Here is a 27876-nt window from a genome sequence, read left to right as displayed (position 1 = left end):
CTGTCCTTATCAAACTCCTTTTTGCTTGAAGACTAAACACGCAGAGGCCCCGGATGACAGCCTACACCCCACCCAAGTCTCCTTCCAATGAGGCGAAATCGCCGCACCCCGCAGCCCTCAGTCCCCAGGCAGCTTGAGGACTCCGGGTTCACCCCAGCCAAGGAGAAATCTGCAGGAACCTGCACTTTGGGTGCTGCGCAGCGGCTCCAGGCTGGGGACCCGGCTGCCATTTACTCTGCAGCTGCATTTGGCTGCTGCTCTGACCATGTACCACTGTGGCTGAGGGGGTCCCGGGATTAGCCTGGGTAAAGCCCCGGGGTGCCACCTCCCAGGGGCGGGGGATGAAGGCATAGCCGCTGTCCGAGGGCAGTGCGGCCCGCCCACCAGTGAACTGAGACTCGGTTCATTTTTCTTGGAGACAGCGGAGTATTTCACGCGGGCACACGTCCTGCTGGAAAGGGTCACACATTACAAGCTTCACACCGGGAGGTCTCCCTCGCTCGCATCGCCCACAGTCACCTCCACAGAGGCCACTGCGGGCATCTTGCGTGTGCGCGCGCGTGGCGGGTCCTCCCGGCTCCACCCCCCGCATTCCCGCGTCCAGCGCGCCGAGGCCTGGCCGTCACTGCGGTGCGGTCTGGGCTGGGCACCGGCCTAGGTACGCGCGCGAGGGCCGGGCGTGGGCGCCTGCCGTCTGGCTTTCCCGGGACCGCCGAGGCTGGCAGACCGGCGTCTTGGCGCCCGCCTCCCCTCGGCCCGGCCCCGCGCGCCCCTCCCCGCCTCCCCCACCCCCCCGCTTCCAACCCCCTACCGCGGCCGTGCGCCGCCCCCGCCCCGGGCCCGCGCCCCTGGCGCCCTTTTCCCCGGAGCCCCTCCCAGTCGCGGCCCTCCCTCCCCGCGCTCACCTGCGCCGCGCGCTCGGGGCGGGGCCGCCGAGGATGACAAAGCAGCGGCCGGAGGCGCGGGACCCGCCCCCCGCGCTCGGCGGGTGCGTCGGCTGCCCCGGCGCGGCTGTTATGGAAACCGGTCGGGCGCGCAGCGGGCGATGATGGGGCGGCCATGGCCCGGGCCGGCGGCTGCGACGCGGGCGCGGCAGCCGCGGAGCGGGCGGCGGGCGGCGGGCTGCCGGAGCCGTGGGAGCTGTCCCTGGAGGAGGTGCTGAAGGCGTACGAGCAACCCATCAACGAAGAGCAGGCGTGGGCCGTGTGCTTCCAGTGCTGCCGCGGGCTGCGGGGCGCGCCGGGCGGCCGGCGGCGCATCCGGGACACGGCGGACATCCTCCTGCGCAGGGACGGCTCGGTCGGCGCGCGGCTGGAGCCCGGCGCGGAGGGTGAGGCCGGCGGGGGTGTGGCTGGGCGCTCGGGCGGCGCAGGCGGGCCGGGGGGCGGGGGCCCGAGGGGCCGGCTCGGCGTCCGTCCTGGGGAGCGGCGGCGACCCCTGCCCCTTCCCTCCCTCTCTCCTCCCCGGTCGGGTGCGCGCTCCCCTTCCCCACCCTGTCTCTGCGGGACCCGGCGTCCCTTTCTGAGCCCTCTCCGCCTTCTCTCTCCGCGGGACCGGAAGGCCCTTCTCGGCCCTGTCTTCTCCGGCTTGGCAGCCAACACCCCCCACTCCGCTCCCCACTCTACTGAGACGGGGACCTCCCTCCCTGTCCCCTCAATCGGGAACCCGCCTCGTAACCTCAGGCCAGGTGCTTTAGGGGACTGCCTGCAGCTGAGCACGTTGCCCTCAGAGGACAGGAGCTCTGGCCTGGCGCTGAGCGCCTGCCTGGGGGGACTGAGCCCCGCCCCCCGCCTTCCCCCCCCCGCCCCCCCGCCCCCCCGCCGGCCCCAGGCTGGTCCTCCCGCTCCGACCCTCAGCCTTCAGGCTCTAGCCTCTGCCTCCCAGGGATTCACGCTGGGGAACCCTTGTGGCGCCGGTGCCCTGCGCAGGAAAGGAACAAATGTCCTCTTGGGGTCTTTGTCGTGGGTGCAGGGAGAGAGGAGGAGGGGCTGGGCGTCCCTGAAATTCCTGCTGAATTGCCTCCCCCCTTCCTGGCGCCCTACGTTGAGTAAAAAGCAGGGATAATGTATAATACTTAGGAGACAACTTGCTTAATTTTTCTGCTCTTGATCATCAATAAGAACCGATAATTAAGCCCTTGAAAGGTATTTGAAGTCTATTTAGCACGGTGAGTTTGGTGACTTTTGCTTCTTTAAGAAAAAAGTTGTTTTCTCCCCGGGGAACCGAGTGCAGCCCAGAGCGCGGGAGCAGCTACCCCACAGCTGATGCCGGTGGGGAGCGCAGAGGGGTGTGTGAGCTGGAGGAGGCTGGGCCCGCTCCAGCCCAGGGCTGTGGGTGTGCGGGATCCTTGCAGGCAGGCGTCAGAGAGGACCGGTGGACCAGGGCACAGCCAGGGAAGGCGCAGCTGCTCTGGCAACGGGGGCGGGGGTCCTGCTGCCCCTGCCCTGGAACCATGGCTGAGTGCCCCCCGCTCATCCCTGGCACTGCTTCCACCCCCTCTGCTGTGGGACCCGTGTCAGCTGTTTTAATTTGCACAGAAAGCACTGATATATTTGATAAGTGAGAACTGTAAGAGTTGGCATGCGAGTGGTGCCCCCATTTTACTCTCGGGGAGCGGCGGCTCAGGCTCACAAGGCCCCACGGGCGGAGGCAGGGCTGGGGCACGGCGTTCAGCACGCTGCCCTCCAAGATGGGCCAGGGGACGCGCGCCCCACACCTCCTCTGGCCTGCGGGGCCTGCAGTTAGATATTCGCAAAGGCTGTTTCTCCTGAGGCTGCATGTTCCTGATTAAAACTCCATCCCTCGGGCCCTCCCCACCCTGGGAGACAACGTAGCCCAGGTCTGGCTCCTGGCACTGCTCTGCTTTTAAAGATGGGGAAACTGAGGCACAGAGTGGTAAGTAGTTTGCCCCCAATCCTAGCAGCTGGTTAGGACAGAGATGCACCCTGACCCTCTGGTGCTGAGGGGTCACACTGTGTTTCTCGCTGGTGCCCTCTGAGGCATGCCGAGCAGGTGCTGGTCAGGGGCTGGCCACTGCACCAGCCCCCGGGGACATATCGGCCCCTCCCTCTGGTCACTGCAGACCCAGCAGCATTTCCTGCTGTCCGCACGTTCACAGCTCGACTAGAAATCCTCGACTGGAAATCCAGGCTGGGGTTCAAAGATCACATGTAACCACCCTATGCTGAGTGAGCTTTGTGGGGCGGGACCAGCCTATGACATCAGGGAGCCCAATTTTGAGTTTTCCAGTTGTTATGATCTTTGGCTTCTGTTCATAAACATGTCTCATAAAGGTGGATGAGGTTATGACTTGCTGCCTTTTCAAGATTAAGGGAAATGGATTACCTAAACTTTCTTTTCTGTCCTTGTTGACCTTCCATGAATCAGCTGGAACTTTAGACCAACTGTCTGCCAGAGGTGTCTCCCCAGAGTTCGAGGGGCCTGCGGGGTGATTAGTCAGTGCCTTAGAAACTGCGTGGGTATTTCTCCCGTAAATAGCAATGAGGGAAACATTCTCTGGATAAGTAAATGTTTGCAATCAGCCGCAGAACTCCACCTCCGCCATCCTTGCGGGAAGGCCTAACAGTGCCCCGCATGCCGGCTGGGGCCCGGCCCCCTCCCGTTGGGTGGGGGAGCTGACCAGAAGCCCCATCCTCATCTTTGGTTGGGAGACTTCTTCATAACGCTTGGGAGCCCCTCTTCTCAAAACTGGGAAAATGGAAATGCGTTACCATGTGAGGGTATTTGTCGGAGGCCGTGGCCGAGCCTGCCGAGAGGAGAGGCTCCCGTGTCTGGGACCGAGGCAGGAGCTCCCCAGGCCCCTGTGTCGAGCCGGTGCCCGAGACGGCCCGGTCCCCAGCGCAGCGCGGTCAGGGACCGGGATCCGCAGTGCGTTCAGTGGCATTTGTCCACCTGATGCGGCGCCTGGCTGCCACTGGGATGGAGAGACCCCCGCCTTCGTGGCCTGCGTCTGCTGGGGAAGCGTCCTTCTCCCAGGCCCTGGGCGCCCACGGCTGCGGCCGGTGTCCTCGCGGCCACCCGCCCCTCGCCCCTTTTCTCCCCCTGTGCCTCCATTCTGCTTCTGCTGATTTATGCACTGCCACACTTCCCTGGGTTTATTTTGGTGTGTTTTGATGCTAAAAGTTTTTCCAGGCTCCCTCTTCGACGCTTGGGTGCCTCACATGACCCGTCTGCCGGGGGCACCGGCCCCGCCAGGCCCCTCCTGCACATCCTTCCTCCCTGCCTGCGGGTCTGAGGCAGCCGACCCTCCAGCTCCGCGGTCTCCAGGGTGAGCTCCTGCAGGCCGCCCCTGTGCAGCCTGCACTGCGTGGACGCAGGGCTCTCCAGGCTCAGACGCTCCGCCTGCCCTGCGCTGTGCTGGGCACCCCTGTGTCGTGAGCCCCGCGGGGCCGGAAGCCGCCTTCCCACTCCGTTCCCTGCAGCCCCGAGGCTGGAGGCCGAGCTGTGCTGCAGAGCGGGCTGGGCACCTCCCTGGCCCCCCCACTCCTCCCTGGACTGGGGTGAGGCGGCCTGTGCTGGGGTGGTGGGAGGCGGGCCAGGGGACATCGGCAGGGAGCCTACCTCTACCCTGGGTCCATGTGCTGCCTCGTGCGCGCACACGAACACACACAGACGCACAGTGTCACACAGACACAGATGCACACGGGCGCGGACACGTGGGTGCAGGGTCACACACGCAAGCCCTGACCAGGGTGGGCTGCTGCCCCCTGTGCACACTTCTCGACGACGTACAACGCCCTCCATCTGGAGGACACGCAGCTCCCCTGTCAGAGCTCAGGGCGCGGGCAGGGGGCCGGGGTGGCCCACGTGCCGAGGGCCGGGCCGCAGTGTGTGGGGGAGGTGCGGGCGCTGGGAAGGGCCCCCCTGGCTGTGGCTGAGCTGGGTGTGTTTGCTGATCGCATTCCCGGCTTAGTCTCGCCTCTGAGCCTGAGCAGGGGTGGCCTCACAGGAGCGCAGTCCCTGGCAGGCCTTGCTCTCCGGCACGGGCGCCCCCAGGAGACGCTCAGCCCGCGTGGCCACCTCAGCTGGACTACCTGCCCACCCGCCGTGTGCGGGCCCTGCCCTGTGCTCTCAGGAGAGGCTTCAGCTCTTGAGAAGGGGTCCCTGGGGCCGCTGTACACCTTGAGATTTGGCTCATGGCGGGCACCACTCCAGCCCTCCTGCCGCCTTCGGGGCCCTGGCCTTGCCACCCCGCCCCCGCTCCCGCGACCAGTGGCCCCACAAAGGCAGCACTGTGGCACTGGTTGGTCTGGTCTGGGGATGTGGGCATTTGAGCAAACGTGCCCGTGAGTATCGGCTGCAGGAAGACTCTGGGTTTCCCCTGGATCCCGTTGGGCCGCTCAGAGGGGCCTGGCCTGCAGGGAGGCCGCCTGGAGGAGACTCCCAGTGACCGGGCAGGTCAGCCTGCGGGGGCCAGGGCACCGGGAGGAAGGGCCCTCGCTGTCCCCACCTCCGCCTGGCACCGCGTCCGTTCAGTGCCGGCACATCTGTCCCCTTCAAGGGCCCTGGCGTCGCAGGCACAGATAGTGGGAGTCGGTGGGGCAGTTTGAAAGCAGGGTGTGCGTGTTTCCCTGGGGCCACGGTGACAAATTACCACACGGGCTACTTCACACTCGCTGTCAGAGGTGAGGTGTTGCGCCCTCGCTTCCTCTGCTGCCCGGGTCTCCGGCAGGGTCGCAGGCCCTGAGTGTGGGCCCTGGGACGGGGACGGGGACAGGCCGGGGCCACCGTGGAGGGGAGCCCTGGGGGGTGGCACTTCCTCCTTGGCAGCATCGGCAGAACCTGGCCCTGGAACTGCAGTCCCACCGCTTTCCGGGGGCGGTTTTCGCGCCGGTGGGCGTGTTGAGCCAGGGGACCCTTGCCGTCTCGGCCGGGAGCGGGCCTGCGGACATGCACGTCTGACAGGTTCCCCCGATGCTGAGGCAGCAGGTCCCAGGTCCCGCTCTGGGGCCACTAGTGTCCTGGGTGGCGGTCCCCGGGGCCACACCTTAAGAAGGGGCCCCCCGCTGTTGCTGGAACACCTCCAGTACCAGGCGACTCAGCTGTCAGGGAGGGGGACTGGCCGTGGTCTGGAGACCCCGTCGAGCAGGGGCTGACTCTCCGCCCGGTAGCCTCGGGCATGTCCCCCCGTCTCCCGGCTGCTCTGTGGGGCAACAGCGAGCCAGAGGAGAGAGTCCCCTCAACCCGCTTGGGAAGCTCCAGGGAGCCGTCCTCGGCCGAGCAGAAGGACAGGCCATTGGAACTGTCACGTCTGGGCCGCTGCCCGTCTGCTGTGACCATCAGTGGGGCCTCCCTGGGTTTGTCCCAGAGACGCCTGGTGGGGGCTGGGTGTGGAGGCTCCCTGGGAGCAGGGGCGCCGGCGCTCGGTGGAGGCGCAGAGGCTGCGTGTGTACCGCCTCGGGTGTGGGCCGCGCTGGCCCGCACGCATCTCCCCATCCCGGCCCCTGCTCCCGCCGGCATTCACTCGGCTCCTGGTGCCCGGGGTTCTGGCTCGCAGGGAGGGAACCCTGTGGGTGACTGTGATCTCAGCCACCCTGAGGCGGTGGCGGAAAGGAAGTGGGGGCCGCCTTTGACCCAAAGAGCTCTCTGTGTTTGCTAAACAAACACACCAGTTCCGTGGTTTCGAGCGGGCGTCTCCCCTCCCTGCCTTCACCAGCTCACTCCCCGAGACTTACGTTGTAAAATTAGTTTCCTGATGATGAAACTAAGCGTTTATTGACAGCTTACTGGACACGAGACTCTCGGCGTGTATTTGTTTAATCTTCCCAATAACCTGTGCGGTGGGTGAAGCCCTGTTTTATAAGAGGAGGTTCTGGGAAAGTCAGTGAGCTGCCCCACCACGCATGGGTTGTCTGACTCCGGGCTCTGTTTTCCCGCCGACCCCCGGCTCTGAGTGGTGCGCAAGGAGGGGACACTGTGGCTTCGCTCGCGGTCACGCACAGTTCAGGAAGCTCTGCAGGAGGCGCAGTGCACATGCCCTGCAAGGCGGGGCTGCCTCTGCTACCGTCCTCAAAGGCGGCCTCCGCTCATCTCACTACAGAGGGCACCTCCGTCCTTCCGGTGGCCCCCGTGTGGACACGTCCACCGAGCGTTTGCAGAGTTTCGCTGGGAGGAGGGACGCGGCCGTGAGTGGTCGTTAGGGGTCGTGCCCGGAGGTGGGCGGGTGCAATTCTGAGAGGCGTGGCCGGCGGCCACCTGTGGGGCGGTTGTCCTGCCCACCAGCACTGAGCGGGGACCACATCCCACAGCCCGAATGGGTGGGCCTTGGTCTTCCCCCTGCTGTGCGGCCGCACGGCCGCTCCAAGCCTGAGACGTGAGGGGCAGGAGCCCCCCGGGCTTGGGAGGCCCCTCTGCCCTTTAGTCTTCAGCGACTGTCAGTACTTAAGACCCAGGGGGGCCCCGCCCGTGGAGCCTAGTGTGGCCCCGCCTGGGGCCGGCCTCGTGCCAGATGCGCGGGGTCTCCTTCTGGCCATTCGTCGCCCTGACCCCCGGCCTGAGCAGCCCCGGGCAGGAGGCCCTGGGGGTCCCGTCACTGCTGTTACCAGGCGGGTCCCACTCTCCACGTCCTCGCGGGGTGGTGTCGGCTCTCGTGCCTCGCGTGTTCTGTGATGAGGTTGGGCAGGTGCCCTCTCTGCCTGCAGACCCCAGGGTCACAGCCGCGGTGGCAGAGGCGGGTAGGACCCCGGCCTGAGCGTGCCCCTCACTCCACCCCGCCCCGGGCAGGTGGGGGCCGAGGCTGCCGGGGACCCCCCTCCTACCCCCCACCTGCTGGGCAGGTCCTGGAAGCACTTCTGCCTGAAGCTGCTCCAGGGGACCCCAGGCTGCAGAGTCCTCACAGATGAAATCTCCCATCTTTTCTGCTACGGCAGAGGATCACTTCAAAGAAAACTCAGGAGCTTCTTGATTTCTCCGCGTTTGTTTTTTCGTACAAAAGAAACTGGGAGGCCTCCTTCCCCAGCACATCCTGTCCCCGGCGGGACAGAGGTCCCGTCCGGAGGGCACCGGTGTCCTGGTTCCTGGTCCCAGCACCACCCCAATGCGGCATGCGTCCCGCGGTCCCGCTGCCTGCACCTGCCTCTGCCTGGGCCCTCTGCCCTCCCTGGCACGGTTTTCTAAAGGAGCAAATGGCACTTGGCACAGTGCTATGTGACCACGTTGGTCACGAGCTGTGGCGGTTCCACTCAGGTATACCTGGGTGTCCAGGTGGACTGGGAGGGGAGACTTAGGGGTCTGGCAGTGCTTGGTGTGGGGGGTCCCAGCCCAGCCATTTTTTAGCTCTATGATCTTGGGTACGTTTCTCAATCTGCCTGAACCTTAGTGTCCTCATCTGTGAAGAGGGAGTCATGGCCCAGAGCTCCTGAGGTGGCGGCGTGGGCTGAAGCCTTGATAAACCATGTCAAAGGGCCCTGCAGAGAGGCGGGCACAGCCTCCAGCGCCCCAGACCTCACAGAGGGGCAGCTTGCCCACCCAAACCCGAGACTGCCCAAGTTCTTGCAGCTCGATATACAGTTAGACTCGCAAGTGCTTTTGTTAACATCTGAACTATTTCAGCCAGCGACAAGAACATTAAAATTATTCTGACCGGAAAGCTTCCAGCCGAGCAGGCTGAAGGCTGGCTGCACCCCTTCCTGGTCATCGGGATAGTTTGAGGCACTGGTCTGTCCCAAGAAGCACCTCTGTTCTGAGCCTGGTTTCTCCCACGGCCCCCACCCAGTCGCTGGCGTGAACTTCCGCGGTACCCAGCGGGCTGCTCGCTGGAGCCCGCTGATCCTGGGCCGGGTACTTTCCACGAGTCTCATGGCCAGGCAGCGCGAAGTCCCGTATCTCGGCAATCTTCCCGGAGCTTGGTGGCATTTTGAGAATATTCATGTGACCAGGTTCACTTAGCAGACAGTTTCATGGTCGTGTCTTTATGCCCCACCTCATTCCAGAAGGAATGTGAGGCAGCTGGAGATCACTCCGCAGGCAGCGCTGCCCGCTGAGCTCAGGGGAGGCTGCGGGGCTCGGGGTGGGGGTGGGGCGCTGGGTCCGGCTCACCCAGCCCGGCACCTTGGGGGGCCCTGGGGGCAGGCTCAGGAGCCGTTGGAGCGGAATCTGGGTCCCCCTGCACCGCCCCATGCTACCTGTGACACCGTGGGGCCAGCGAGTCCAGCCCTCTGCACCTCTGTGTCCTCACCTCTGAGGTGGGTACCAGAAGCACCCACCTCGCGGGGTGTATAGGGGTCGCCGGAGTGGCTACCCGTCCACATGCTCCCTCAGTGCCATGCTCCGTGAGAAGCTAATACAATACACAGGGCCAGGTTTGCACCTGGGCTTCTGGGGGGTCTGGCTCTGACGCGGTGCTGGCCGTCGGCGGAACCCCCAGATCCGGAGTGGGGGCCGACGCCGGCTTAGCCCGCCCAGTGGCTGGGGCTCTGCGTGCGGGTCCTCCCAACGGGGCCAGGCCTGCGTCGCTCCCAGGGCCCCGCCCCCAGGCGCGCACCCTGCAGCGGGGGCTTGCAGGCGTGGGTCTGAGGAGCTGGAGGCTGGGCCCACTGTGAGCTTCCCGGTGCTGTGACGGAGGGTCCGGGGCTGTGCCGTCTGTTCCCGGGGTGGAGGGTGGCTAGGTGGCCGCCTTCTTCAGGTCTGCGGGGCAAGGCACGCCCTGACGCAACCCCTGTTCTCTCTTGCAGAGCCCGCAACCATGGTGGTGTCACCAGCCAGCTCAGAAGCCCAGGTACTTTTAAAACAATTTTTAAGTTTACTTGACACATATTATAACTTACATGTATCATTATACCATTGTTTCTGTGGGGCAGGACAGGATAAGGTTCTCCAAGGGCTTAATTGCTGGGAGCTGGCGAAGCAATCCTGGCCGGAGGGTGGGTGGGGGAGGGGAGAGCCCCCTTGGGTGGTCTGGGCCCCATGAGCCTCCAGGCCCCAAAGGGGAGGGAGAAGCGATGGTACCTGACCCCCATCCTTCCACGGGGTCGCCTCTGGGCACACAGTGTGGGCAAGGTGTGGGGGCGCAGAGGAAGCCAGCCCACTGAGCAATGCCTGGCAACCCCCACCCCACCCAGAACTCAGACCCCTGTGTCTCCTGCTCCCCTGCCCCCAGAGTGACTTGTCCTGAATTTGATGTTTATCATTCCACCGCCTTTTTTAAAAAAAGGTCTATGCAAATACACATTTATATACTAAACACAGGCTATACCGAGGGCGGGGGGGAGGGGGGCAGTGAGCACAGGCCGGAAGAGGCTCTCTCATCTGTTGTGGAGGATTTAAAAACAATAGTAAAACCATCCCAAAGCTGCAGGCCACTCTTAACAACCTCAGGGTCAGCCCCCTCGGCCGAGCAAACAGTGCCCGCGGTGCTGGGAGCGGGTGCTGGGCTGGCCAAGGCGGGCTTACCGCTGTGAGTGCTAAGTGTTTATGCTTGGATTGTTATGAATCATTTTTTGTATTATTTTCCACACAAAGAACTGTAACCCTACTGTTGCCCCACCCTGTGTAGTTTTTTGGACGTTGGGGAGGGAAAAACAACGGTGTGTTCTCAAGACCCATCTTCGTTGCTTTGCGTGGTTGCTGGTCCCTTCACTGCTCATAACTTCCTGGAATTTATCTGCCTACGGCCCAGGGACACTGCCCTGCCTCATGGCCGCATGGCTGCGCCCAGCGTCCACGCCTCCCGCGGTGCAGGAGCCCTGCCGTGACCAGCTTCCGAGCTCTGTACCGAGGACCTCGTGGGGGGGCCTCCAGTCTGGGCGGTTGTGCCTGGAAGCCCGTGCATTAACCTGAGAGCCCACCCCGGGAAATGTGGCCAGGGAACTTGTCCTGTGCCCTAGATGCTTGCTACGGCTCCATGGTAGGACCTCAGCTCCTTCGTCCGAGGTTCTTTCCCGGGCTGGCCCCAGGCTGGCCCTCCGCCCAAAGGCAGGGCTGCAGGTCCTGGGATTCTGGCCAGCTGCCCAGATTTCTCCTTATGGAAGAGCAAGCACCAGCCATCCAGTTGTGTGGGGCACACAGAGGCTTTCAGGAGCAGCTATCAGATAAGAAGCTTGCGTGGCGTTAACCCTCTCACTGATGCGGAGCTCGCAGAGGCCAGCGGCCTGGACAGGGAGGGAGAGGCACAGAGGCTGGTGCTGTGCTCGCTGGCGGGAGGGCGCTTTCCGGGTCCACCTGTCTGTCTGTCCTGCCCATGTGGCAGAGCAGGCTCCACTGGGCAGACCTGGCCAGAGCCACCTGCAGGGCCTGCGGGGCAGACCCAGACTGGCCCTGAGGTTTTATTTTCCTGCCATCTCCTTCCGGCATCGTGTCTGGGCCTAGACTTGATGGGGGTCTGTGTGAACGGCGCTCCTGCCTGCCCAGTCTCCTGGAGGGCACGGGGGGCTCTTAGCCCCCTGCCCTGGGGCCCCTGGCCCTGAGGTTACCTGTCAGGCGCCAGCAGCCTTTAGGCCTGGGGCTGTGCCCTTGGACCCAGGGTCCCAGGGTGTGGCCCTGGCTGGGCCTTCCGCAGAGATGAGTCAGCCTCCCAGGACGGGCTGGGCCTTCTCTTCCCACCAGTCCCCCGAGCCGGGCCGACTCCCAAGCTGCTCCAGGTCCAGGGGTTTTCTAAGGCGTGTCTGAAGGACAGAGAGCCCTGTTCTTACACCCTGTCCCCTGCCCGAGGCTGGTGCTCACCACCTGTCCCAGGTGGCAGGACCGCAGGAGGAGAGGAGAGGCCGGGGCCTCGGAGGCCAGGCGGCGGGGGAGGGGACGGTGCCGGCGAGGGCGCGCGCGTGGCTCTGCCCGCCGTCACGCAGCCGTCAGCACAGGCCACGGACAGACCGGAGTCTCGCCCCTGCTCGGCCAGTTGCTGGCTGCAGTGAAGGGACCGGACACGTGCCCCTGTGCCCTGCCCCTGACCCGAGCGGTCACCTGGTGCGTGCTGGCGAGGCGAGGCGGCCGCGAGCACAGCGCCTCACACAGCAGAGCTGGGGTCCTCCGTGCGCGTCTCCTGTGTCACTGATGTAAAGGGAAAACAGGGGAGCCATTTGAAACGTGCGTGCACGCACGCACCGAGCGCTGTGCACGCGGGGAGCAGCGTCCCGCCGGTCCTCCGCGCCCCCGGGGCTGCCTCCCTGTCGGGCGGGGGCTGTTGGGTGCGGGCGGTACATGGACACAGGGTGCCCCCGCGGAGCTCCCGCTCTGCGGGCATTGCTCGTGGCCGTGAAAGTGGGTGCCCTGCCCAGGAAAACCGAGGGCTGCTGCGTCAAGACATCTCTTGACTGTAAGACTCACAGATCTCTAATGTGCCAATGCACTTTAAAGAAACTTAAGGAGAATTTCAAGCCTCTACGCAGCAAACAGAACGGCGTTGTGGATACAACCAGAACCAAGGCTTCTTCCCCCAGAAGCTCCCCCCACGCCCCTCCCCCTACGCAGGTGCGGTTATTTCTTAGGTTTTTCTCTCTTAGGCTACATTTACACACCTTGAGATTTACATGCAGTTTAAAATACTTACATGAGGAGGTCACCTTTTGATGAGCCCGGCTGTCAGGTTTTGTCGCGCATAGCTAAGCGGTTTGTCCCAGCAGCGTGTGTGGGGTATGCTGGCCTTTCTCCTCAGATTTACAATGTAGGATTATGTTACATTGAAAGGTAACATTTCACTAGGGTGTCTCTGGCATTTGTAATCAAGTTTATTGGGGTATACTTTACACTCGGGTTCCACACGTCCCCACGAAGGCATCTCCCACCTCACCGCGCGGACACGGCCTCGTCCATCGCCCAAAGTCCCTGTCCCACCCAGTCCCCGTCCCAGCCCCGCTTGGCACCCTGAGCGGCATTTTGTGGCTACAGATGAGACTTATGTTGCCTTGAGTTTTATGCAAAGGGACCCAGGCAGTGCGGAGGCCTTGGGCTGGTTGGGGCTGGGTGGGGCTGACCCCCATCGATGAGTTTAGGGCGTGAGACACTGGGGTCCGGGAGCGGTTGGAGCCTTTGAACAGCTGCCCGGTTCCGCTGGGAGGACGGGCCACGTTTGTGTGCCATCCGCCGTGGAAGGTGTGCGGATGTTCCGGGGGTGGGTGCTGTGGGCCTCCCAGAACCGTTCTCATGGCTAAATATCTGGGCGAGGAGTTGCAGCCGCGTGGTAGATGCCTGGTTGACGGTGAGAACTGGCCAGTGTCCTCGGCAGTGGCTTTGCGGTGAGGCCCTGCTCCGGTGGTCTCACGGTGCCCCTGTGGCCGGCCGCTGGCTGTCTCCTTTGCACCTTCGGGGCCTGTCACTCAGGCTCCCGGCGGTGCCGCCTGGCCCTGTCCCGCAGATGGTGCAGTCGCTGGGCTTCGCCGTGTACCGCGCACTGGACTGGGGGCTGGACGAGAGCGAGGAGCGGGAGCTGAGCCCGCAGCTGGAGCAGCTCATCGACCTGATGGCCAACAGCGACTGTGAGGACGAGGACAGCGGCTGCGGGGCGGCGGACGAGGGCTACGTGGGCCCCGAGGAGGAGGAGGAGGCGGAGGGCAGCCCTCGCGCGGTGCGCACCTTCGCGCAGGCGATGCGGCTGTGCGCGGCGCGCCTGACCGACCCGCGCGGCGCCCAGGCCCACTACCAGGCGGTCTGCCGCGCGCTCTTCGTGGAGACGCTGGAGCTGCGCGCCTTCCTCGCCCGGGTCCGGGAGGCCAAGGAGGTGAGCCAGGCCGGCGCGAGGAGGGCGGGGTGGGGCGGAGCTCGCCGAGGGGCGGGTCTCACGTGAGCCAGTGGAGGGGTCGCAGGAGAAGGCAGCAGGGACCCAGGTGCTGCCTGGGGTGCAGGATGGTTAGGGCCTGGCTGCCTGTTCCCCCTCGGGGTGTGGGTTGCTCTGACCTGTCTGTCCAGCAGGGCGTGGAAATCCCCTCTGGGCGCTGTCCTGAGCCTCCGCAGGTTTAAGGGGCCCCTCACACCTTCTTACCCCGTTTTGCACAGGAGGGAGCTGAGGCTCATAGAGCTACATCAAAGCCTGGCAGCCTCTGGGCCCCGGGACCCCGCTCCTGCGGCCTCTCGCGTCGCTAACCTCCCCGGTGCCCTTCCTCCTGCCTCCCGCTGACCTGGGCAGCTGCTGGTTCCATCTGCAGACAGGACGCCAAAGGCGGCAGCCCGGCTCCCTGCAGCCTGGGGCCCACAGAGGCGCTCGGTGTGGGCGGTGGCAGTGAGGCGAGGGACACTTGCCCAGGCATCTGCTGCTGGTGATGCGATGTTGCTCCCCCCCCTTTTACAGAGGAGCATTGGCGGCTCCGAGGGACTGTGTCCCTGGCCCTGGGTCACAGCCGGTCCAGGGAGAGCTGGGGCCTACGCTGGCTCTCGGCGGCTCCTCGCCCCTTGGGGGTCTCAGCCGGGAGCGAACAGCCTGCCCCTCCCCTCTCCCAGCCTCCGCCTTGGAGGAAACTGCGGTTTCCTTGAAATGGGGGTCTCGGCTCACAGGGACCCCTGCCTCCTGTCAGCAGCTCACAGGCTGGAGAAGTTGGGGACGAAAGCTTCCCTCTCTTGCATGAGCGGCAGAAGATGGTATTTTTGGGACTAGCCAGCACTGGCCCCCGGTTCCACCCTGGCCCGGGACGGGTGCTGTCCCTTTGCCTCCCACCAAGAAGCGCTCCGGGCAGCGTGTGCGACGCGCTGGCAGGAGCAGGCTCTCAGGGTTGTCCTGGCCAATGAATGCCCGGGACTCAGCGCAGGACAAGCCAGAGTCGCCGCCTGAGCCTCTGGCCCCTGTCTGCAGCCCAGGCGGGGGCCCAAGGGGGTCGGGGCCTCGGCCCCTGCTGGCCTCCCCCCGCTGATCCCTTCGCACCCCTCCGCCGCGCCTTGGAGATGTCCTTGTAGTGCTCCAATGAGCGGGTGCTGAACCTTTGTTCTGTTGCTAGATCGACTCCTGACCCAGACGACAGAAGCCTTTTCTTTAGCACGAAGCTCTGGGCTTCCGGCAGTGGGCCCACCAGAGGGCCCGGGAGCTGGCGGCGGAGTGGGGGGGGGGCCCTTGGCGGGGCAGGCCTGGCAGGCGCGGGGGCAGGCGGCCCTTGGGGACAGCGTCCCGGCTCCAGGAAGGACAGGAGATGCACCTTCACTGCCGTTGCCCACAGGGACCACCAGGTCACACACAGGTCTATTTTTAGAATCACACACTTTGTGCTTCTCAGAGACTTGGCAGTGCTTTCTAGAGCGTTCCAAAGCAGTTTGGCAAGTAGCTTGGGGCTACAGCCAGGGAAACCGGTTCTGTCTTAGAAGGGAGGGGGGAGGCTGTGTGCTAAAGGGCAGGTGCTTCTGGGGGGGGTCGGTGAGAACAGACGCCCCAGCTGCTGTGACGCCCAGGACAGTGGAGGCAGCAGACCCGGCAGCTCCCTCCCGAGTCCCCAGCACGGCCGCCGCCTGACAGCCCCCGGGACCTCCTCGGGCCCCGGCCGCGATGGTGGCGTTCTTCCCAGCTCGTAAAATACATGCCCATGACTGTTTCCCAGGACTTGCCGAGTAACTCACGCCCTCACCCCCCACCCCCCATCCCCCATCCATCCATCCATCCAACCACCATGGAAGACCTGGCCTGTGCCACTTGTGTGGCGGGAGACAGGAATGCCAGCGTGAGGGAAAAACCACAGAACACGCGGCCTGGCCTCCCGGAGCCCACAGTACAGACAGCAGTCAAAGAAGCAGATAGATAAATGTAGAACTGCAGCTGGGTCCATGTGGTGTGCGGAGAGGTGGCCCGGGTGTCCCGAGGGGAGAGGCTAGGAGAGGCGTCCCTGAGGGTGGCTGAGGCCTGAGGGACAACGTGAGCGAGCGGGGCTCCGAGCCCTGCGTGGAGGGCCCCGCGCCGCATCGGGGGCCGTCGGTCAGGTGAGAGAAGGTTCTCCGTGGGAGCTACTGGCCCGGGGGAAGCTGCCAGAGGTGGCGATGGGACGTGACGTGGCCCGTGTGGTCCCCCGGCCGAAGGCTCAGGGTCCCCAGCCATTGCTCTGAGTCCCCAAGCCGAGCCCTTGTTTCGCTGGTGGGATAGGAGCCCACGTGGCGAGGACAGGGCCCCGGCGAACGCCCCGGCAGGCGCCCACACCCCACGCTGCCGCCCACCATTGTCCCCTGCCCCGGCAGATGCTGCAGAAGCTCCGGGAGGACGAGCCACAGGCGGAGCAGCCCCTGGCAGAGCTTGACAACCTGGGGCACACGGACTGGGTAAGACGCGGCCCCCTCCCCGGGGCCCCGAGCACCCGCGCCTGGGGGGGCCTGGCCTGGGAGCCCTGCCGGGACTAAGGGCCCTCTTCCCCCACCCCGGCGCCCAGGCCCGGCTCTGGGTGCAGCTCATGCGGGAGCTCCGCCACGGCGTGAAGCTCAAGAAGGTGCAGGAGCAGGAGTTCAACCCGCTGCCCACCGAGTTCCAGCTGACCCCCTTTGAGATGCTGATGCAGGACATCCGCGCCAGGAACTACAAGCTGCGCAAGGTCATGGTGAGTGGGCGCCGCCGCCGGCCGCCCTGCCGGGTCCCACGGGAGTCGGCGGTGAGGCCCGGGCTCGCGGGGTCGCGCTGGGGACGCAGCGCGCCGGGGGCAGGGAGCGGGGATGTGGCTGCGCTGGAGGGTGAGGGTCTGGAGCTGAGGCCCCGGGACTGCCCAGTGCGAGGCTCCGGTGGCCCTGCCGGGTGCCGTCACTGCCCTAAGGAATTCATTTTCTTTTTAAAAAGATTTTATTTATCTAGTTTTAGAGAGAGGGTAGGGAAGGGAGAGGGAGAGAAACATCAGTGTGACAGAGAAACCAGTCAGTTGCCTCTTGGAAGCGCCCTGTTTGGGGACCGAACCCCCAACCCAGGCACGTGTCCTGACCTGGAATCAAACTGGGGACCCTTCGCTTTGCGGGATGAACGCTGCCCGACCCGCTGAGCCACCCCAGGCAGGGCTCGGTCTAAGAATTTTAAGTGTGGGAGCTCCTCTCGTTCTCCTGACCACCCCGCCCCCCCGTTTTGCATGAGGGATCACCTGGGGGTGCCACACAGGAGGGTGTGAGGGCCGGGCCCTGCTCAGGGCGGGGGGACCTCCTCCCAAGGCCACCCCAGCCAACAGCGCTGGGGAGTCTCAGGCCCTGGGTCCCCCTGCCCTCCCACAGGTCGATGGGGACATCCCTCCCAGGGTGAAGAAGGACGCCCACGAACTCATCCTGGACTTCATCCGCTCCCGGCCTCCCCTGAAGCAGGTACTAGCTCCTCAGCAACACCTGCCCTCTGCCTCCCACTGGGTGGGGGGCAGCCTGGAGCTCTTGCCGAGGGAGGGGCCCCCCAGGAGCTCAGTGGACGCCCATCTGCTCCCTGCTGTGCGGGCTTCTGGTGGGTCTCCCCAACTCTCTTGTGCCCCCCCAACACCCCCCCGCCCTCCTACCCTGCATTGCTGCACCCTTGCAGGTCTCGGAGAGAAGGCTCCGCCCCCTGCCCCAGAAGCAGAGGACCCTGCACGAGAAGATCCTGGAGGAGATCAAACAGGAACGGAGGCTGCGCCCGGTGGGGGCCGAGCGCTGGGGTGGCCGCGGTGAGCGAGGGGGGCCCCTTTCCTTCCCATCCCCTCCACCCTTCCGCCCCTCCAACCCCTACCCCCTCCCTCACCTCCTGCCTGTCCCTCCAGGGTTCGGCTCGCTGCCCTGCATCCTCAACGCCTGCTCTGGGGATGTCAAGTCCACTTCCTGCATCGACCTGTCCCTCACAGAGGCCGGGAGCTGTGCCCAGCGCCCGCGGCCCCGGGTCCTGCTGAAGGCGCCCACGTTGGCCGAGATGGAGGAGATGAACACGTCGGAGGTCAGGCCGCAGGGGACCCTGAGCAGATGCCAGGGAGGGAGGAGTGGGAGGGGCGGGGAAGTGAGGAGGGGCTGAGCAAATCCAGGCGCAGCCTCCAGCCACCGCTGCTCAGGGCCTCTGGCCACGCCCTCTGCGGACGCTGGTGTCCTGCCCTGGGCACAAGCGGGGATCAGAGGGTGACAGGGGCCATGGCCTGGAGACCCCTGTTCCCATAGCACAAAAAGGGCTGTCACCTTGAGGCTGGGAGGCTACGCAGCCCCCGGGAGATGTGAAAAGCCAGCGTGTCTGAACGTGGCTCCCTGCCGGCCCTCGCTGGCACTGAGCCGGGCAGCCCGGGTGGTGGTCTCAGGGGGCTGCACCTGTTGCCGGACCTGTGCTCTCCAGGGCTTTCTAGAGGCTGCAGGGAACGGTTTGGTTGGGGGGGCACTTGCCTTCCACTACCCAGAGAACAGTCAGACCGGGCAGCGGAGGGAGGGTGGCCCATGGCCTGCGTGGCCGGGTGCAGGGATGGGCAGGAGGTGCTGGGGGCGGAGTCATGAGGGGAGGGCTGGTCTGCTGTGTCCGCAGGAGGAGGAGTCTCCGTGTGGGGAGGTGACGCTGAAGCGGGACCGCTCTTTCTCAGAGCACGACCTCGTCCAGCTCCGGGCAGAGGGGGCCTCTGGCCTGCAGCCGGCCTCTCAGCCCCCGGCGGGCGTGGAGCCGCCCCGGGCCCGCGCGGGAAGCCTGCACACGTGCCGACCTGGCGCCCAGGAGCAGGGCAAGTGCCGTCCCCGTGCCCTGTCCCGTGGGCGCCCTGTCCCGTGGGCGCCCTGTCCCGTGGCCTGGGTCCCCAGGTTCCAGAGCAGGAGCACCTGCAGGGTATGGGGAGCTCACCCTGTTCAAAGTCCAAGCTCAGACTGCCCACATCGGCTCAGGCAGGCGTACCCCACTTGTTTAACTTGAAAACTTAGTGATCTGTGTTCATTGTAAAACACTTTTGAAAAACTGTTAAAAAATCCCCACAATCCCATCGCCCAGAAATAATGACAGTAGCGTGCCAGTATTCAGAAGGAAAGCCGGACAGACGGACAGACGACGGTGGCAGGAGGCATGACAGACCGACGGATGGGTCGTGGGCAGGTGATGGACAGGTCCTTCTAGTCTTGCTGCTCTCGATGGAAATGGCCCACAGTGACCAGACACGCCACCTGGAGCCTGATGTCGCCCCTGCTTCTCAAGAGTCCCCTCCCCCATGGCCATCACGAGGGCGGGCCCACCCTTAGTCCCGCCTTTGCAAGGGCCAGCGGGACAGCGGGCTGTCAGCCCGCCAGACCTGGCCAGGCCGCCTGCTCTGCCCTCCAGGCCGCGCGGCCTGTGGCCACTTTCAGGGCGGGCCCATTTGGGAGCTGTGACTCGCTTTCCGAGGCGAAGAGGCCCCAGCCAGGCCGGCGCGTCCTCGCTGTCCCCGCCAGCCGTCCGGAAGGCTGAGAGACCCGTGGTAGAGGCCCGTCTGCCTTCGGCCCCCCTGCTCCCCCCCCGCCCCCCCCCAGTCCCCCTGGTCCCAGGATGAAGGCAGGAGTGCGGCCTCAGAGCAGGGAGGTCCTGTGCGGCCCGCACTGTGGCTGCCATGGGGCCCCCGACGTTGGCTCATTCGTGGGGCTCAGACCCCTGCGGGGGTCCCTCGGGCCTGCTGCGCGGCATGGGCCTGTGACGTGGGTGACATGCTCTCTGCTCGCCCTTCCGCTTGGTCACCCTGCCGCCCCGTGAAGCTGCCCCCTGGCCCTGCTGCCTGGCAGGCCATCTCCCCTGTCCCCTGGGCGTTTGGCCGGGCTGCTCTGACGGGGCCTCCGGACTCTGCCTGCAGGTCCCTCCCCTGTGAGCGTCCAGTCCCAGGCTGATCCCAGCGCCTCCCGCCACAGCGACTCGAGCTCAGCAGGAGGCAGGCCAGAGGCCTCCGCCGCTGCAGACGCCAATCACCTGTGGCTGGTGAGCGAGGGGCATTGTTGTCCAGGGTGGCTGGGGCGGGTGCCTCTCGAGTGCTCAGCTTCACCCCTGCGCAGGACAAGGCTCCAAGCGGGCGACCGCAGCGGCGTCTGCCGCGGCTGCCCTGTGCTGCGCCGCGCTGGATGGCGAGAGGAGATGGGGCTCTGCCGCCCCCTGCTGGGCGTTCTGGGCGCTGCGGCCCCTGGAAGGGGAGAGGGAAGGACCTTGGCCCGCCCCCCCGCCTCACCCCCGCCGCCCCTACCCGGCCGCCGGCCCGCGGAATCCCAGCTCTGTGCTTGGGACACTGGAGAGACCCTGTGCCGTAAAGGCTCCCCGACGGGACCGGGAGCGCTATTCCGGGGTGCGGCGCCCTCAGCTCATCCACGGCACTGCGGGCTCTCCCTGCACCTTGGTTTTGTCAGCTATGACATTTGGTCTGACATTTGCTGATACTTCGGCCTGAGCTTCAGGGTGGGATTTTACCGCGTGGGCACCTGGCTGGCACGTGCAGACATCAGTGGGTGCTCTGTGTTGTTTCCTTGACGTTTTAGCAAGAGGCTCAAGCGAGGACAGATGTTAAAATGCTTTGAAAAGTGTAAGTGCTGGGCGAACGCAAGGCAGCGTTGCTATCGATATCCCCCCCAACAAAAGGCCGTGCCTCCCCCGCCTCGCACATTTGTTCTCTCTCCCTGCTCGGAGAATCCCCCCCCCTCCCCGAGCGCTGCAGCGAAGGCCACAAGCATTTGTTGTCTCCCACAGTTTCCGAGGGTCTGGTCTCGGGGGCGGTGGCTGGGCTGCAGGCTCGGCCTTGCAGGAGCCGCTGGGCAGGTGGGGTAGCCTGAGGCCAGGAAGACGACAGGGTCCTCAGGGGAGAGGACTGTAGGGGGCTCCCCAAAGGCCTGCGAAGGCGGGCTCAGTGGGCTGCGACCCCCGCCCCATCCTGCCCCCCCCCAGGAGTTCAGCCACCCGGCGGAGAGCCTGGCCCTGACTGTGGAGGAGGTGATGGGCGTGCGCCGCGTGCTGGTCAAGGCTGAGATGGAGAAGTTCCTGCAGAACAGGGAGCTCTTCAGCAGCCTGAAGAAGGGGAAGGTGAGGCAGCCGGGGCCCCAGACGGCCCCTCAAGGCACAGGCGCCCTGGGGCGGGGGCGCGCAGGGAGGACGGGGCCGGACCCAGTGAGTTCTGGACAAAAATGGGCTCCGATGAGGCCTGTTCTCTCTCTTTCAAAAAATATATTTTATTGGTTATGTCATCGCAGTTGGACCAGTTTTCCCCCCGTCCAGCCTGTACCCTCCATTCCCTCCAGGAAGCTCCCCGTCCCCAGTTCACGTCCACGGGGTCGTGCATATAGGTTCTTGAGCTATTGCACTTCCTGTACCGTTGTGACCCTCCCCCGCCCCTGCTGTACCTACCAGGCTGTACTTCTCAGTCCCTGCACCTCTTCCCCATTCTCCTCCCTCCCCTCCCAGCTGACAGCCCTCCGTGTGAGCGCCGTTTCTGTGAGTCTGCGCCTATGCTAGTTGTTCGCTTCGTTTGTTTTTTAGATTCAATTGTTGATGGTTGTGAATTTATTACCATTTTCGTGTTCATAGTTTTGATTTTTTACGAGGCCTTTTCTTACAGATTTGCTGCTGTTGCCGAACCAAGTTCCCGCTGTTTTCCTGGCCACCCACCTGTCTCTTTTGCAAAAGGTGAGTCTCCTGAAAGGTGAGTTCACTTGGCTGTGAGTGCACATGGGAAGGAGGAGGTAGGGCGCCCTGTGGCCAGCACTGCCCACCGAACCCGTGCGATGAGGGCGGGGGCAGGTGTCCCATCTTGTACCATGGCCAATGCAACTAAGGAGCTGCATTGAGCACTTTGAATTTAATTTTAATTCTAATAACGAAGGGGCTCCCACTTTCAGTGAAGGCGGGGTAACAGGCACCTTCTGCCTGAAACAACCAGAAAACAAGAACAAAAACCAAAACCAGAATAGAGAAAACAATGGTTTTGAAGACATTGGCCATCAGGCAACACATGGGGAGAAGAAAGTGAGGTTGGTCTGCTGCCACTGCCCGAGTTTCGAGGCCGCGAGTCAGCGCCTGCCCAGCTCCTGGAGCCGAGGAGCTGGGCTGAGAAACCCGGAGACGCCGGCCCCAGGGCGCCAGAGAGGAGAGGGCTGTCCAGAGAACAGGCCTCCGCCACACGCAGGAGGCCCCCGCTGAGTGCTCCACGGGGTGTCGATCAACACCAACCTCTGAGGAAACTACTGAAGGCTTTGAAAGACCAGGGACGGGCAAACTCTAGCCCATGGGCCAGACGTGGCCACTGCTTGTTTTGTATTAATAGAGTTTTATACATTAGTCATTTAGCCACACCTAAAATATTCACCATATAACCCTTTGCAGAAAAAGCTTACTGACCCTCCCCTAAAGGTTTAAAGGAACAGCACCCGCAGTAGTTAGCTCCCCAGCCACAGCCGCGGTGGGCAGGTAACTCGTGGGCCACCGAGTGGGACACAGGCAGGTCTCGTGCCACTCGGGCGATAAGTGCCCCGGCTGAGCGTTGCCTGGGCCTGAAAAACCGCAAACGCAAGACCTGAAAGGGCCAGGCTGCTCGCAAGCATCTTAACTGCTTCCCAGAGTGGAGCTCCAGAAAGGTCAAGGGTTAAATACGAGGGTTAAACATGTCGTTAGAGAATAGTTATGGGGGTGTGAATAAAGTACAGCCTGGGAAAGAAAGAGTAGCCAGAGACCGTATATGCACACGAGCAAAGGTGCATATGAACGTGAACAAAGGTGGGGGGTTGCCTCAGGGAGTTGGAGGGGAGCTGGGTGGAGGAGGGCCAAGGGGGAAAAATTGGGAGAACTACAATAGCATCATCAATAAACTATAATTTAAAAATAAGAATAAAAAGTAACTAGCACCCAGCAAGAGAAAATGCTTGGCATCCAATAAAAGATTATGAGGCATGTCAAGAAGCTGGAGGACATGACCTATAATGAGAAAAATCATCGAAATCATGAAGAACTGACACAGGGGTACAAATTAGCCGATAAGGATGTTAAAAGTTTTGAACTGCATTTCTTATGTTCAGAAAGGTTAGAGACATGGAAGAGAGGTGAGTGCCTAGTTGTGATTAGAGACTTCAGTGCCCTCCTCTCAAGAGCTGGTAAAACTTGTGGGCAGAAAACAGCCAAGGCTGCAGAGGGTCTGACCGCCCTGCGGACAGAGCGGCCGAGCACACGCCCCCCAGGTGCGCCCGGAGCGGCGCCTGCTGCACAGCGTGTCCGGAGGCGCAGAACAAACCTCAGAAATGTAGGAGGACTCAAGTCATACAGCGTGTGTTCACGGACCACAGAGAGAAAATAAAATTAACCCGGGCGTTTGTGGACGGCAAATTAACTGTGCGACCTCCATGCAAGAGAACACGGCTGCTTGTTTTTAAAAATGAATTTGGACAATTTGTGCTAATGTGGAGGAGCCCCTGACCCATCTTCATAGAACAGCGTATGTGAGGCGCTGCTGTCTTTGTCATCTAAACGTGTGTTTTTGCTCCTGTAGGCGTGTGCCGGGAGAACAGAGGCTGCCTCTCCCGCGGGGCCTGCTCTGAGGGCAGGGCTTTAGAGGAGAGGACCGGGTGGTCTGAATTACAACTCTAATGTTTGAATTTTTACCAAAAAAAGCATTGACTTCCGAAACCGGGTGTGGGAGGTAAAAAAAAAAAAAAAGCCACGGCCTAACCCTGAGCCCCCCCCACCCCACGCGGTCCCCTGGCTCCGGGTCGCTGTGCTGAGCGGCCTCAGGCTCTCGCAAGCCAGAGCAGTAAGCAAGGGCTCCAGACCAGGTGCTCCGGAAAAGAGCCCGAGGGGCAGGGGTATTTTGGGTGTAGAACCAAGTGAAAAAGAAAATGAGATTTGAGAGTCAAAACAGTAAACCACCAGGTAACCAGGGGCCCAGCGAAGGCAGGCGCGGGCTGACCGGCAGGTGTGCTGCTGGGGCACCTGCCAGGAAGCAGCTGTTCCTTCCTGGGCTGCCTCCGGCTGACGTGCCCCTCTTCCCTTCCAGAGCCGTCTGCACGTCCTGCAGCGTGAAGGTGAGTCTCCGTGGGGTCTGGGCTGGCCACAGGTGTGTCCCGTGCGCTGGTGCCTGGGGGGCTGGTCCTAGGTACTCTGCAGCCTCCCGTCAGGTGACACCGCCTCTACCTCCTCCCTCCAGGCAGAGCCTGTTCCTACACTGTCCAAGACTGTGCGGTTTTGGTTTTTGTTTTTAAACATCCCACGTTAACAGGAGGGTGGCAAGAAGCTTTCCCTTCCCCCCCCAAGTCCTAGCTTCTGCCCCTACCACGTCCTGGAGTGTTTGGAGTCTTTTCATAACTGCTCAGGCCTCTGCACACACAGGGGTGCACCGCGGTCAATGGGCCACGACTGGAGAAGTGTCGCCCCGCTCCCGCCGGCGCAGAAACAAGCGTCTGCTTTGGAGGGTTTTCGTGCGGGTGTTTCCAGGCCCTGGTTTCCCATCCTGCCCGTCCGCTGCCTGCAGGCGCGATGCTGGGCCCTGCGTGGTGTGAAGCGCGCCGGGCACGCTCCGTGCCTGCGTGTGAGCGCTGTGGCTGCGCGGGTGTGCAAGGGGCCCGTGCCTCCAGACGCCAGGCGTGCGGGCGGGGCCCGACAGCTGCAGGGGCCGCGTGCCGGGCTGCCTCTGGGGAAACCTGTGACCGCCCACACGCCTCTGTTCGCAGATGAAGATGCCTTCTAAGAAGTTTGCACACATCCCCGTCTACACGCTGGGCTTTGAGAGTCCCCAGAGGGCGGCAGCTGCCAGGGCCCCTGCGACGCAGAGGAGAGACGCCTTCCAGTGCGTGCCTTTGCTCTTTGCTGACGGTAACCTGGGTGGGGGCGGGGTTTTCTGTTGGCTGGGACGCCCCAAGGAAACCGGACGCAGATGCCGGGGAGGGCCCTGGGGGCTGAGTAGCGTGGCATCGAAACCGTGCCGGGCGGTGAGGACCCAGGGTTCTGAAGGCGAGGTTTTGCTCGGATGCGCTTCGCTCCGCACGTTCATTCCGAAAACCTGCGCGCCTGACGCAGGGGGTGGGGCCTCTCTGACGCCCCGCCCCGCCGCAGGTCGCTGCAGGGGCCGAGGTGGAAGAGCGTGGAGGAGGAGTTCCCGCACATGTACACGCAGGGCTGCGTCTTGAAGGACGTGTGCAGCGACTGCACCAGCTTCGTGGCGGACGTGGTGCGTTCGAGCCGCAAGAGCGTGGACGCCCTCAACGCCACGCCTCGCCGTGCCCGCCAGACCCAGTCCCTCTATGCGCCGAGCACCTGGACTCTCGACTTTAAGTGACAGCCCTGCCACCCGCGCCACCCGGTGGGAGCCTGTTCCCGGGGCCTCGGGGCCGGCCTCTGGGGAGGGGCGGGTCGGTTCCGGACCGGGCCGGAAGCCCTCACCCCGGGGCGCCGCTGCCGGCGGCCTCCCGCGCGTGCATGTACATATATACATATATAGATACATTTATATAACACACACACAGCCTATATATTTATATACAACCCCGGCCCCACCCCCATCAGGCTCAGTTCCCGCCCCTCCCCGGAGGCGGTTTCCTGGGATGGGCTGGGCCACGCAGGAGGGAAAGGAAGGCAGCCCGGGGGCAGGACGGGGGTGGGGGGCTGACGGGGGTGGGGCGGTGATGGGGACCTGGGCAGACACTGTCCCCGTTTGCTCTCCATCCCTCCTCAGGCGGCTGTCCCAGGGCCCTCCCCTCGGAAGGCCTGAGGCCGAGCTCAGGCCCCGCCCGTCACCACGCCCCCGCAATGCTTCCGGCCTGGTCACCCGGAGTGGCCTGTTAATGTGTATTGTATTCACGGCCACTCGTGGCCTAATAAAGGTGGTCTCACAGTCTCCTGTCCGGGGCGTGAACTAGCGGCCATCCAGCCACCGCCGGGAGCGTCTTCTCCGAGGGCTGAAGTAGGGCTCTGAGGGGGCAGCGGCTCCCTGGGGCAGAGTCAGATGCCCACTGCCATTCTCCGCGCCCCCCTCATAACCTGGCGCCTTGGTCCCAGGGGCAGCAGGGCTGCCTGCCCCCGGCCAGGCTGGGGGCCCTCGTCCCCCAGATTCTTTGGGGTTTGCAGGGTGGAGACGCCTCCACCCTGATCTTAGGGACAGCGGCTGGAGGGGCGCCTGTGTGCCCTGCCTGCCCACGGGTGCCTGGGCGGTGGCGTCTGTTGTCATCCCACCCTGCAGACGAGGAAACAGACTCAAAGCGTTAAAGGAATTTTGCTAAAGATGTACCCAGCTTTCCCGGGACCTCAACCCAGGCCTACTGGGCACCAGGCTCCAGTGCCTGCCCTGCCAGGGGGCCCGAGGCACGTGACTTGCAACACGGGCAGGGGAGAATGATCTCATCAGCTGGGGCCCAGGACATTCAGTTACACAAAGTGACTGCAGCCAGTACAAGTAGCCAACTCCCAGCCCTTGTTCTGAGCGCTTCACAGGCAGGGGCAGTACCGGTCCTACTTAAAATTGAGAGGGCAGGACAGGAAGGAGTTGCTCCCAGACACACAGCCAGCAAGGGGAAGGCACCAGGGCGGCGGGGGGGGGGGGGCGAGCACCGTTGCCACCGTGCCAATTCCACAGGAGGACATGGGAAGCCTTGGAAAGGGAGGACCATCCACAGACAACAAACGCCCGCCCTGTTCAGCCAGGCTGAGCGGAGAGGGTGTCACTGGTGCTGCTGTCCCTGGGCTGCTGGGCTTGCCCCCCGAGAGCCGCAGGCCCAGAGGCTGTGCCGTGCTCACCGAGCTGAGCCCCGCATTCCCTCCTCTGACCGAGGTCCCGACAAAGGTCACTTCCTCTAACACATCCGGTGGTACAGGGACTCACGCCCAAGGTGCCTTTTTGGGGAAGGGGCCGCTCCGATGGGGTCAGATGTTGCCCCTCTGGGGCCACACAGCTGTCTTGAAAGTGGCTCCAGGCCCCTCAGGCTCCCCAAGTGGCCACCCACAGGCGAGGGACCAAGCCTGTACCAAGTGGTCACACCACTTGCTCAGCAAGTGACACAGGATCTGTTCACCCACTAGCCTAGCTCTGCCCAACCAGAATGGACAGCAGGTGGTGTCCGGACAGCCTCCTGTGCTGAGCATAACCCTTTATTTAGGAGTGGATTGCAGGCGGGGGGCTTCTAGGGGGTTCTGGGGGAGTGGCTGGGGCAGCTGAGGCTGTGGGAGCTGGGGGCAGCAGCCAGTGGCCAGCCTGTGGGCAGTGTTTAAGATCCCAGTGACCAGCACAGGCTGACAGACCGCGCTCACACCCCCGTCCTTGCCAGTGGCCTTCTGTAGCCGAACGCAGGTCCGGCTGCCGGCCGCTAGGAAAGCCAATACTTGAGAGGCAGGAGCTGGTGTAAAGGAAAGTGGTCACCCCACAGAGGCTGGCCACCTGGAAGAGGGGGCTCCGTCTCAAAGCCCGTCTCCACCTCTCAGGGGAGGCAGAGGTTTTTATAAGCAGGGAGAGGGGAACAGAACAAAGAGATCTGGCAAGGGGGTTGTAAAGTTCTCCGCATGCAAACAAACACAGTCCATTCCGATAAGACAAGTGACGGTCCGGCGTGTGTCATCCTGGCTTCTCGTCATTCTGGCTCCATGCTTGAAGGTCAGCACATCTCCCAGAGCTGGGATGCCTGAAGGTCAGCTTCTGTATCTTTTGAAACTAGTTCCTAGGATTCTCATTCAAAACACGGTGTTCATCTCTAAGCTACATATTAGTCGGAGTCAGCACTTACAGAAACAATGTTGAAAGAACAGTGGGCTGGGTTACAATTTCCTACTGTTACAATTTTCCAATGTTACACTTCCTCATGTGAACTTTGGAACCACAGACACAAATGCAAATCCAGGTTGTACCTGGGAGGGTTATTCTCTGAACCCCACTTTCTTTACCTGTAAAAGGGGGACCCCTACCTCACAGGACGAGGTGAGAATTTGGTACGGGGCCTGGCCAGGCTCCATAGTGACAGCTGTCCCCACGCTCAGCGCTGCCACAGCAGGTCGCCTCGCCCCTGCACTCGGATGGCAGTGCAGGGTTCTCGGTCCTGCCCGCACACTTCAATCTCCAAACGGCTTTTAAAATGTCAGTGCCCCACCTGAAATGTCTAGGGCTG

General features: G+C 63.6%; 1 protein-coding gene across 1 annotated transcript; it reads left to right on the top strand.

Moving 5' to 3' along the window:
* The first annotated feature begins 1038 nt into the window (after positions 1-1038).
* SPIRE2 (spire type actin nucleation factor 2) lies at positions 1039-25344 on the top strand. The gene is made up of 15 exons (XM_054570222.1): positions 1039-1330; positions 9693-9736; positions 13307-13669; positions 16096-16176; positions 16284-16448; positions 17101-17187; positions 17393-17516; positions 17610-17779; positions 18347-18542; positions 19623-19744; positions 20696-20830; positions 21363-21430; positions 23787-23814; positions 24460-24575; positions 24842-25344. The coding sequence occupies exons 1-15, from the start codon at positions 1060-1062 to the stop codon at positions 25062-25064; spliced, it is 2193 nt and encodes a 730-aa protein (XP_054426197.1). The 5' UTR covers positions 1039-1059; the 3' UTR covers positions 25065-25344.
* The last annotated feature ends 2532 nt before the right edge of the window (positions 25345-27876 follow it).

Source organism: Pteronotus mesoamericanus, unplaced genomic scaffold (assembly GCF_021234165.1).
Source record: "Pteronotus mesoamericanus isolate MK-2021 breed Mesoamerican mustached bat unplaced genomic scaffold, CSHL_Meso_final contig_202, whole genome shotgun sequence".
In the NCBI taxonomy this organism is placed as follows: domain Eukaryota; kingdom Metazoa; phylum Chordata; class Mammalia; order Chiroptera; family Mormoopidae; genus Pteronotus; species Pteronotus mesoamericanus.
This window is presented reverse-complemented; position numbering and strand designations above follow the sequence as displayed.